Source organism: Crotalus tigris, unplaced genomic scaffold (assembly GCF_016545835.1).
Source record: "Crotalus tigris isolate CLP2741 ecotype Arizona unplaced genomic scaffold, ASM1654583v1 scf7180000017794.702064, whole genome shotgun sequence".
Lineage (NCBI taxonomy): Eukaryota > Metazoa > Chordata > Lepidosauria > Squamata > Viperidae > Crotalus > Crotalus tigris.
Window position 1 is genome coordinate 206,120 of NW_024096641.1, and position 12,888 is coordinate 219,007.

The 12,888-nt window shown below is 35.6% G+C and overlaps 1 protein-coding gene across 2 annotated transcripts in view; it reads left to right on the top strand.

The window, feature by feature from the left end:
* Nucleotides 1–12,888, top strand: part of FAM81B (family with sequence similarity 81 member B) — a 36,186-nt gene that overhangs the window by 20,943 nt on the left and 2,355 nt on the right. For both annotated transcript variants that reach the window (XM_039342523.1, XM_039342524.1), the window contains 5 exons: nt 82–200; nt 3,292–3,421; nt 8,338–8,444; nt 10,102–10,237; nt 12,328–12,523. In XM_039342523.1, coding sequence (XP_039198457.1) covers nt 82–200; nt 3,292–3,421; nt 8,338–8,444; nt 10,102–10,237; nt 12,328–12,523 — 688 coding nt within the window. The remainder of the gene's footprint in view (nt 1–81; nt 201–3,291; nt 3,422–8,337; nt 8,445–10,101; nt 10,238–12,327; nt 12,524–12,888) is intronic.

The window sequence follows — 12,888 nt, forward strand, 5'->3', positions numbered from 1 at the left end:
TGTCCCAGCTGTTTTAGTATAAGTTATTTGCTCTTCCAGCTGATGTAATATAATTTGTTCACAATGCTTATAAAATTCCAGGAGTTGGAGAGACAAATAAAAGCCAGAGATGAAGTAACATCAGGAACTAATTTTGCTGTGCAAAGTCTGGACCATAAACACCTGCAGGGAGTTGGGGACCTACGTGGAAGAGTGGCCAGGTAAGTTGGTGGGAGCTACCTTCTTACAGTTTGATAAACCATGTTTTAATATTAGTAAGCAAAAGCCCATATGCTTCTCCTTCCTGCACATTACAGTTTTGAGAAGAAAACAAACAATGTTTTCTTTAGGATTTGCTTAAACACAATGTTGCACCTAAGGTTGAGTCAGAGAATTCAAACAAAAAAAATTGTCTTTGAGTTTGAAGAAGGTTTTTTTCTCTTACTTATATCTTTGAAAGAAATTAGAAGTGTTGTCTGGCTGTCTCTGCAGCCACTAAAGTACAGGTAGTCTTACCAACTGCCTTGTGAAGCAAACCTTTGAAGTTGCTATGCTACTAAAAAAAGTAACTTTGCAACCAGTTCTCACATTTATGACACAGTGTCCTGTAATTATGTGATCACCAGTTGTGTGCTTTGCAACTGGCTTGCAACAAGCAGAGTTAATACAGAAAGTGGAAGTAAAATTGTAGCAGAATAACAGAGTTGGAAGGGATCTTAGAGGTCTTCTAGTCCAACCCCCCTGCTCAAGCAGGAAACCCTATACCAGTGGTGGCGAACCTATGGCACAGGTGCCAGAGGTAGCACTAAGAGCCCTCTCTGTGGGCACGCGCGCCGTCGCCCCAGTCCTAGGCCTTCAGCTGGATTTTGTAAAAGCTTTTCACTTTAGGCCTCCGCTGCCTAAACATACAAAAAAAAAAAAGGTTCAATCAATCAGTCAATTTCAACTTCTCGCGGGAAAAAAAAGATCTTGCAAAGTTGGAATTGATTGATTGAACTTTTTAGTCCCACCCAGTCTGCCGTTACCACCGCAGCTACGTCCACCCAATGGGCCACACCCAGCCAATGGGCCACACCCACCTGGCACCCGACGATGCATAAGTGGGTTTTGGGTTGCAGTTTGGGCACTCGGTCTCTAAAAGGTTCGCCATCACTGCCTTATACCATTTCAGACAAATGGTTGTCCAATTTCTTCTTTAAAACCTCCAGTGTTGGAGCACCCACAGCTTCTGGAGGCAAGTTGTTCCACTAATTAATTGTTCTGTCAGAAAATTTCTCCTTAGTTCTAGGTTGCTTCTTTGCTTGATCAGTTTTCATCCATTGCTTCTTGCCTTGCCTTCAGGTACTTTGAAAAATAAGTTGACTCATTCTTGATTTTTCACTTAGCGACTGCATCACTTTGCTTAATGATTGAAGGGAATGTTTGAAGGTTGTAAGGCCATCATGGTCATGTGATTGTTTATCACCTACTTGCTAATGCCAATTGTGATCATTAAAATTACTATTGAAACTGGCATATAAATCAAACCAGTGGACTTAGAAGTACACTGTCAGAATTAAATATACTTAACATAGCCAGTAGTGTTTGCAGGCTCTGGGTGCATAAAAAACAGGCAGAAGTTGGTTGCACTGAAGTGACCACCATCTAGACTTTGTTTTAACTATTCCTATGGACAGCCCTGATTATTGCAGAATAAAGTAGTTTGACAGGGAAAATAATATAATTGTTTTGTATGGTTGATAGAACATACAATAATTTTATATCTTTATGTATAATTTCATGGTTTGAAGTCAATTTCTGATATTTATTAGTTTGTTTGTTTTAGAGGAACCAAGAGCTGGAACACAAATCTCTAAGATCAGCACAAACTCCTGTCATAATACTAGTACTTGTTTTTATACAACCTACAGTATATTTTAATGAAACCAAGTATGAATAATTACTCTTGGGCTAAGCTAGAGGACATTGAAATGATTTATACAACCATGTAAGCACTTTTTGTCTATCGAGTACTTACAGAGTTCAATTACAGAAAGACTGAGCTGGCCTAGTTTCCAAGAATAAAAAAATCATCAGTAAAATAAATTAGATTTTTTTTTATTTTTTTCTACCCTTATAAAATGAAAGGTGTCTAGAGTTGCTCTAGTGGGTGGTCTCTAAATGAAACAAAAAATAAAATAAAAATAAAATAAATGTCACTATGAATACTTTTATATGTATTTGAAACAGTCTTCTCCTTCAGAATATGGACACTTTACTCAAGTATTGTGGTACAAGGGCATATATTCTCTCTTTATGCTTATATATATGCACACACATGCATACAAATGATATACAAGCACATAATGTGCAGCAAAGCCATTCTAGAAGAAAGAATGCTATGTTGCAAAGCACTCAGAAAAGAGGAAAATTAAATTTCTTCTATGAAATAATTTATTGAGAAAATATTCTGGGGATTTCACATAATAGGTTATGTTGGATCAGTAAAAGGTCAGATGAATCTGAAATAATGTTTTGGTGTTAGAAGCTTTTGCCAACCAAAATCTACTTGACAGATATGTGGAAGAGTATGTCATCTTAAATTGGCAGGATAGTTGTTCCAACTTCTTTAAAAGAAAAAATGTGTGTGTGTGTGTGTGTGTGTGTGTGTGTGTGTGTGTGTATAGAGCAGGCATAAAGATATTCAAGCACCATGATGTGTCTAATACCTACAAAGATCAGAATTGTACAAACCATGATATTCTCTATGACACACTATGGAAGTGGAAGTTGGACTCTATACAGTAGGATAAGAAGTATATTCATGTTTTTGAACATTGGTATTGGAGAAGACAGAATATTGTGGTCAGCGAAGAAACCAAACCTATGGATCTTTGAACAAATCAACCAGACTTCTCATCCAAGGAACAAATAACCAAGCTCAAATTATCCTACTTTGGACACCTGATACAAAGACGAGGCTTTCTGAAAAAAAACTTTAATGCTGAAAAAGATAGAGAAAAGAGAAGAGGAAGACCAGCAGCAAAGTGAATGGACTCAGTTATAGATTAAATATAAATTTAAAAAGGAAACCAAGACTGTAGTGCAGCTAAGTTAAACTTTACAGCAGAGTTTAGCAGCCAGCAGAAGTGAGTAGTCAGACACCAGAAACTAAGGGTTTCAAGAATCAGGAAAAACTATAAAATACATAATTCTTCTTTAGGGAAGAAAATTGCTTGTTGGAGAGACACATCTGAGTGATTAACAGAAGTGGGACTTTATGATAGAGAGGAAATACAGAAACTACCCTCTTTTTTGTTATCAACTTTCTAGATGCGATGCTAACATTGCCAAACTCTCTGGAGATATCAATATCAGCAGGCATGAGATTTCAAAACTAGAGAAAGAAATTCATGCTGTTCAGTCTTCCTTGGACAATTATGTGAATAATGTTGAGATGAAGGTGAGTGGCTCTGAAGGAATCTGTTAATCTGTACTATATGTTAGAAATAATTCAACTTCTCCATTTGATTTAAAATTGCTGACTCATGTTACTGGAAGACAAAAACATACAGGATTTTTTTCATACAGGTGGTGAAGGATACAGCAGCATTATAATGGAATAAAGATCTAGAATGATTGCAATAGCCAATTGTACAATTAACATGGTGTAGTGCTGAAATATGGAGACTGAGAAGTGATGCTGCGTCATCACAATACTTATCATTTCGAACATTATTTTTGACTAATGACAGTTTATTAATCCAATTATAAAACACAAAAAGATACAGAAGTTTTTTTGTAATACAGAAAAGATCCTGAGATTCCCAAGCATTATTGCCCTAAATGTTTGTTAAAAACAGGTCATGCCAAACAAACTTTGCTTTCTTTGGTAAAGTGTTTGTATTAGTGCACTAAGGAAATATTATGAATATAATATACTTAGATTTCAGCCAGGTGTTTGATAAAGTAGACCAGAGCCTACTTCTTGGTAAGACAGAACAAGGTGGGATAGTACTACCACCAGACAAATTTCAGTTGGCTGGCCAACCGGACTCAGCATGTGTTCCTTAATGCAGGGCTTTTCAACCTTTTCACCCATTGCACCACTTTTAGGATATGGCAACATTCGAGTACCACCAGTCACCTAGCAAGGTGTCAAAAAATTGATGATCCCCCCCAAAAAAGAAAGAAAAGGTGATAAAGTACAGGTAATTCTCGACTTACAACAGTTCGCTTAGTGACTGTTCGAAGTTACAATGGCACTGAAAAAAGTGCCTCCCCAAGTCATAGCCGAGCAAGACACCTGCCTGCCCACCCGCCCAGCAGCACTCTTCCTCCTGTCCGAGGTTTTCATTGTTGTGAGCATTTCTGTTGAGGATTGGCAGCAGGGGTGGGGTAGGAGGGTGTTGGGTTTTTATTCCCCCCGTCTGCTGGGTGGTTGCAGCAGGTTTTGGTCACATGACCCTGGGACACTGTGACCATCATAAATATGAATCAGTTGTCAAACATCTGAATGTAAATCACAAGACCCTGGAGATGCTGCAACATTCCAGCTGATCAGCGCTTCTTGGCTCAGCAGAAGTGCCAGGATCAGTGCTGCTTTCCAGCTGATTGGTGCTTCTTCAGGGCTCAGCAGAAGCATCAGGATCCGTGCCAAGCTCCAGCTGGAGTCTGGCACTGATCCTGGTGCTTCCACTGAGCCCTGAAAGCCCCAAGAAGTGCCAATCATCTGGAAAGTGGCACTGATCCTGGTGCTTCCGCTGAGCTTTGACAGCCCTGCAGCTCCAGCCATCTCTCACTCAGGCTTGTGCGGTGCTGCCACCGGTTCAGCTCATTCCCTTCCCCCGCGATCACTTTTCTAGAATGATCACATATCACCTACCAGGTGCCAATGTACCACAGGTGGTACCCGTACCACTGGTTGAAAAGCCCTGCCTTAATGAAACTACAACTATATGGAGGGAAATATGCAATGGGATGCTTCAAGGTTCTGTCTTGGGCCCAGTGTTCTTCAACATCTTCCATAAATGACCTAGATGAGGGGATTGATGAAGTGGCATTCATTACATTTGTGGGTGACATTGGCTGGGGAGAATTGCTAATATTTTGTAACATAGAGTCAAAATTCAGAAGGATCTTGACAGACTTGAGCATTGGGCCCTATCCAACAAGATGCAGTTTGGTGGTGAGAAAAATAAGGTCCTGCATTTAGGCAAGAAAAACCAGATACACGGGTACAGGATAGCCAGTACCTGTCTCAAATGTAGTGCCTGTGAGAAGCATCTAGGTGTCCAGGTGACTCACCACTTAAGTATGAGTTAGAAATGTGCTGCAGCTGCCAAAAAAAAAAGCTATCACAATCCTAGACTGCCTCAACAAAGGGATAGTAGCAAGAATACAGGAAGTAATAGTACTGGTCTATACTGGATTAGTGAGGCCATATTTGGAATTGAGATCTGGTCACCATGATACAGAAAAGATGCTGAAGCCCTAAAAAGAGTGCAGAGAAGAGTAACAAAGATGATAAGGGGTCTGGAGGCTAAATCAATTATTAAGGGAGCTAAGTATTTTAGTCTAACAAAAAGAAAGCTTAGGGAAGACCTGATATCAATCTTCCAATACTTGAACTGTGGCCACAGGGAAGAGAGGATCAATTTATTCTGCACAGAACTTGAGGGCAGGACAAGAAACAATGAGTGGAAGCTCATCAGAAGGAAATCCAGCCTGGAAATAAGGAGGAAATTTCTGACAGTGGGAATGATTAATCAGTGGAACAGCTTGAGTTATGGGTACTCCATTGCTGGAAATTTTTCAAGAAAATGATGGTATAATCAATTGTCCAGAATTGTATAAGGACTTATTTTTGCCTTTGGTAGGGGATTAGACTAGAAGACCTCCAAGATACCTTCCAGCCCTATGGTTCTATGAAATGGAAGAACACTTGTCTGAAATGGTATAGGTTCTCCTGCTTGAGCAGGGGGCTGGACTAGAAGACCTCCAAGGTCCCTTCCAGCTCTGTTCTATTCTAACCCTACATTCCAATTTTAACATGTCTATATTTGAGCTTTATTACTGAGACTTTTTTAATGTAAGTGTTCAGATCTCAAGCAAAATTGCTTGTGAACAGGATTTTTTTTTTTTTTTTTTTTGCTTTCCATCTGGTAACTTCAACCAGATTCCACACATCAGACATTCAAAATTAAGATTCCAAGAAAGCTTTGTATTTTTTTTAAAAAAATAGAGTTAAATGCTGGATAGAATTATGTTCTTAGATCTATTCTTGCTGAAGAAGACTTTTTGAGATCAAAATGCATTTGGATTTTTTTTGTATCTGAACACTTTGAAGAAAATATATAAAGATGAATTTTAAATTGTCATATAGTTTTCTAAAATATAATTAGATTTGAATAATCATGTTAATGGACTAATAATCACTACTGAATTTAAGCTAAAAATGAGTAACAAAGGCTATGGTCAACCCAGTGTAAATCTTCAAATTAAACAGCATACTGTATTAAGCTCAGTTCATATTACAAAATAGTTATTTTAATTTATGTACAGTATCTCATAAAATAAAAATATAGATTCTATGCATAGATAAATCTACATGTTATATGTGGTACAAATCCATGTTTTAGATTATAATCTACAAATAGTTTCCAGTTTGCTTTAAAGATAGGAAGTTATTCTAGACACTGAGACATATTCTCATGCTTGGTTAGCTATTCTTCCATTAATGGGATTTGACAATTTTCAGTAAAAAGCAGATAATATCCTTTCAGCAATTATTATTTATAGGCCAATTCTATATACTCTGAGGAGATATGTGGTTTAGTGAAGTTTAATAGTAGTATTGTAGATTGAAATAGGAATTCAATTTTTAAGATTTGTTTCATACTGGTGTGAATCATTTTCCACAATTGTTGAAGTTACCGGCATTGCTGCTGAATATGAAAAAATGATCTGATCTGCTCATTGTATTTCAAGGAAATTTTTGAAAACGAATGATCTATTTTAGCAATCAAAACTGGGTAATATACCAACATTCTGCACTATATAATATTCAAAGTAAATTTAATATTATTCTTCCATTGAAATTCCCAGGTTATTGATACACTTTTATGTGGTTATACTCTCAGACTAATCGATCATACCAGATGCTTGCTGTTAAAAATCTCATGAAGTATATACCTCTGGCTCATCATATTAAAAATTGTTCTTAAGTACATTTTTCACAATGTTACCGTTTCTGTATTCCTAATTAAGGGAAGATTATTTTTTACTTTGTTAATTTAATTCCTGCACAGCTGTCAGTGTCTACTACTGTACTTGAAGTGAATGGTCATCCTAGGTGGGATGGCTATAAGCTTCAAAATTATCTGACTTTATATGTGCACTGAGCTCTTCTTGATGAGGAGCATGAGAGCTTTAAGGACGTGGCAAAGTCTTAGGTGGGACTTTTGCAGGGGCTTCCATAACCAGATGAGAAGCCCTCATACACAGATCAAAAGTTCTCCAGCTCTCTCTTATAGAATGGGCTTTGTTCCCCTTGTAAAGAAATGTTTATCTGGTGTCCTTATCACTGTTAACAACATATGAATTTCCCAAATCCTGTACCGAAGGCTCATTCTTACTGACTAAAGGTAAGCAGATGTGTTCTATCTAGAGAACATGTAAAATTAAGCTCTTTTGAACTTGCCAATAATTCTTGGAAAGAAAGCTTCTTCTGCAACTATTGAAAAAATAGAAGAAATGCTTGTCATTTCCACATAACATGGATTACTGGTACAAGTAGTCCTCATTTAGCAACCATAACTGGAACCCGGAACACAGTTGTTAAGTGAAGCAGTCACCAAATGAACCCAAAACTCTGCTTACAATCCTACTTCAGCTTTCCTTTGCTTTACAAACCTTTGAAAGATTGGTTGAAAAGTTCCTTTTTCATCATTGTCATAAATGCCAATAGTTGTTATCCAAAGCAGTCACTATGTAAAAACAAAGGCAAGCCTTTCATGCAGAAATATGACAGGAGTAGGACAATTAGAATCTTAACGGGAAAAAGTTTCATACATGCTGACTGTTCCAAATGGATTAGTACATAACATAGCTCTTCCTGGAAATGTAGAATATTAGAGAAACCTATATATAATCTGATCATTTCTGTACAAAGTCTCTATAAAAAATCCAACAAACACTGGATGCTAATAATTATTTTGGAATAGTTGATGGGAATCTTTCACTATGCAGCAAAATTAATTCTGAGAAAAGCTTATAAGAATTAAATTCCGACTTTTCCCTTAGTCACTGCAATCATTATGTGTATTCAATGTAAATGCTAGGATTTTAGCTCTTACTGATTTTTCTTGTTCCTATTAGGTAATGCATCTTTTAGGCAAGATAGAGACTTCAAGCTCAGAGCAAACTTCAAATGTAAAGGCAATGCAGGGTGATCAACACCATGAATTGCAGCTCTTGGACTTCAAGTAAGAGAACAAAGCTTTTCAATTATGTTAATGTGCTTGGTGAGAAGTTATGATACAATGGTATTGGCACAACAGAACACCACTAAATTAATTTATTTGCCTTTAAGAATCCTGACAGGCCAACAATGATAAATGTTTATTAAATCACATATATCTTTTTTTTTACAAAGCTAACTCAGTGCTTTAACTGAAAATGCACAGTGCTTTCATTTGCTTTCACTGATAGCTATAAGGACAAAACTTTTCTTAATTCAATGCAAAATAACTATAATAGAAGTAGAAAAAAGGCAGAAAATCATAAGAACCAAAGTAAATTTGTTTTTGTAAATAGTCATTCTGGTGAGTGAATTGGGTAGTTTCTAAATTTGTTATACAAATATATAACAAATATAAATATATAAAATAAATAAGGAATAAACTTTGAGGATTTAGAGAAGGAAAAAGACTTTGCATAAATGGGTGGGGAGAGTGTCTATGCCAGGGGTCTCCAACACCCGGTCCATGGACCGGTACTGGGCCGCAGCATGCCAGCAACTGGTCCACACAAACAAAGCTCCATCTGTGGTATGCAGGGAGCACACAAAACTACGCACTCTCTGGTCCGTGGAAAAACCTCTCTCCACGGAACCGGTCCCTGGTGCCTAAAAGGTCTATGCCATACATAACTATATTAGAACTTTATCTTCCTAACTCATATAAAGAAGTGTAAAATATACTGCTATGCTTCAGTTTTCTTTTTGAAGAATTGCTTTTGAACACAAGTGCTTAAATGCAGCACCTATCTCCACTCATTGAAGTAGCTGCGTGTTTCCAAGATTGATATTGTTTCAGTGAAAAACCCTGAAAAGGCTGCTTAACCTTGAAAAGATGCAGCTGTTTTAATAAATCAGATACAGATGCTATAATTGTGCTCTCTTGCATTCTGAATTTTTTTAAAAAAACATCAGATGTGAAATACTAATTCAGATGTGAGATGAAAATCTATTTATATTTAATTGTAAAATCAGTATTTATGTTTTTAAAAAACAGGATAAGAAGACAACTCGAAAATGTTTGGAGAAGTGTTTGTTTCTTCACTTCATTCTTGTCTTATATATATCTGTTCATCAGTTGCAGGCACATGCACTGCACACACACACACACACACACACACAGAATTGATGCTCATATTCAACTTCTTTCTTTTATTTGCAAAAGCTTTAGATTTGCCCATATAAAAGCTGTGATCAGAAGCTGACTTACAATGCTTAAAAATATATAAACCTTTGATCACTTTCAAATTAAAGATCTCTCTTGTTGGGAAAATACATTTATTCAAACATTATGGAAGTATTTATAGCCTTGAAATCAAAACTATACCAATGTTGCCACTTCAGAGAACCATTAACAACCAAAATTGGGAAAACTCAACAGCATATGGAATAAATCTGATTCATGACATGAAATCCAAATAGGTTTATCCACATTGTTTCATTGAAGTTTTACTCACATGAATTTGGTTAAGACTGAACTAAGAAAAAAATTAACATAAAAAAGCCAGTGTCTTCATATTGCTTTTGTAGTGAGATCATGGTATAGAAGAACTTTTTTTTAAAAAAATGCATGTTTTATGATTTATTTTCATGAAAATTAAAAAGAATTTCTCTTTAAATATTAGGATAAATAGTATTTTAAATGATTTTAAAGATCAAATTCAAAACCAACGAAAGTGGATCGAAAGTGAGTTGAGGAGATCTGAACAAGAGCAAATCCATCTCACAAACCAGCTGTTTGTTACAATCAAGGACAGATTGGTAAGTATGGTTGTAATTCATGCAAAGAATACAAGCATAACACGCTTTCTCAAAAATTTTATAAAAGAAGAGCAGATTTTAAACAGAAAAGTGTTTAGATCTGGTTAACATTTTCAGTGATCTCACATGAGTAATACTGGCTGAGTGATGGAAATGAGGCAGCAGAGAATTCGGGGGAATAAGATGATGAGAAGACTATCTCACAAAAAATCTACAACAGAAGTACAGAAGTCAGGAACACCTGAAGGGAGTATAAGAGCCAATCAGATTTTATTAACAGATGTTGAAAGGCCATTCATGTTTGCATTTTGTGTTCAATATATTGCTAGAGAAAGGTAATATACTAAGGTTACTTTGGGGACTTGGGGCAGTCAAGAGATGTATGGATTTTAAGCTGCTACATTATGGATGTTCTTTCAGTTGCAAGCAATAAAATATGCCATCTTAAATAAGTCTCTTAACAGATGGCAGAGTGTTCCTTTTTCAAACGCAATCTTGAATTACAGCTTGAGTTTTTGGCAAGTACTTAAGACAGAGTGTTTAGCTTCAGAAAGTAGCTGATCCAGGATCAGGACACTCTATCTAAACACAACTTTCTTCAAATTTGTTTTTTTGCGAGGGGGAGAGGAGCACTTGGTGTGATAAACTGGAACAGTTCAGTTTCAAAAGTAGACAATTTGGTGGTTTTATAAAATAATCTAAAAGATATACTGTGTGATTGCTAATCCTAAATTGTTGCATCATGCAGCAAGTTTTAAATGTTGTATTTTATAGATTAAAACTATTGAAGCTTTAAGTCAATGCTTACTAAGTGCTTTGATTTTTTTGAAACAAAATCACTATAGGCTCCTCATCAGTTAGAAATGGCTCTGCCTTCCAGTTTTAAATCTTCAGATTCTACCTTGGGATATTTAACCTTTATTATGTTTGTATCTGCTTAGTAACTTAAAAACTTAATGAAGAACCTAATAACAAAAATGAATAAAAACATTTGATAATAGAAGTACATTTATGAAGTAGAATATACAATTGTTTTTCTTAAAATATTAAAAACTATTTATTTATATTTCGTATTTAACCACCCATTTCCTCAGAGAGGGGCTTATTTTCCACTGTTCAGTCAACAAGATTTCCCAAGCAAATTATAAATATTGCAATTACTTGCAAGCATACCATTTAAAATAAAAAGATGACAAGAAAAATGTATGAGAAAGAGAAAAGCAATCTCATAGTCAAATTAAGCACTCTCTTAAAAAGTATAGTGTTTTTGTTCAAAACTTAGCATGGAGAATTGCTGGAGAGTAGACAAGCAGAACTGGTGTTAATCCAGATAGAGCCACAAACTAGATGGCCAAAAACTGATCCACTATTTTGAACAATGTAAATTGCAGAGACCAACCTATCTGAATTTAGGCCATAATTGACTAGGTTTTAATTTTTTAAAAAATAGGAAACCAATGTAGTTGCTACCTACATCTTTAATTAGTAACTTGGATCTTAGTTACAATGTTCAGCATTTTATGATGTTGGATCTAAACATGATGAAAGAGTTGCTGCTTCATGGCCAGTTGTTCATCTCATTTTCTTTCCAGACTTCTACATGAGCCAGAAAATAAGAGGCAGCATTTTTTCCCAAGTTCAACTGAAAATCTTGAAAAAGGCTTTTGTAGTAAATAGTATTATATACATGTGAGAACTATACCATGCAAATCATTTTGATATCCCACATTTCTTTGGATCCTCCTCCCCTTTACTGTACCAAACAATTTTTATAAGCTGAAACGTCTTCAGAGTTTCATAGTAAAATGTGTATCAAAAAGTTTGGAAGCCTCGTACACCAGATTAGCTTTAAATCCATCTCAACTTCTTGGCTGTTCCATAAAAAGTTAGTTACCTATTTAACTGGGAAATGAGATCTATCATTTTTGTAAATGTTTACAAATAAAAATAATTATAAAAATTATAGAATATCTACAGAAAAAAATTAACAGAGAAGCAGGGTTAATTTCATTCCTTTATACTGAATGAATAAATATAACATTTTTAGTAGCGTAAATTCTATTCATTTTTCACAATACCTCTTTTAAAAGGAAATAGTGGAAAAAAAATTGGAAGATGGGTTATACTATGTCTCCAAAAGAATAGAAAACACAGAAAAAACATTGCAATTTGATGTGGAACTCAGTCAGGTGAAAAATGATCAAAATAAACTACATGCAAAGATTACCAGATTTGAAAAGCTGATGTGGAATGAACTGGAAGGAATGCAAAATGAATACAGATCAGGTGAGGTTATTTTTCAAACGTACATGCATTTGTGCATTTGCATGTGTGTTATATAGCCACACAACTTTGTCATTCTCCAGATTACCAAATCATGGCATAAGCAGGAAAACCAAGTCTTCTTGCTGTGGTTCAATTTATAAATCTTTCTGTCATAAAGGCCAAAAATCAGTTTTCAGCAGAAATAACCAATTATTTTGTTAGAGAAATTGTCAATTCATGTCTATTTTGATTTTTAGTCTTACCAGAAAAAATATATATTATACTTTTAATCAGTCTGATTTCAGGCATTACATTATTATGCACTAAAGGAGAACTGAACTAATTCATCTTAAAGCTGGTCACATTCGCTTAATTGAAAAAAAATG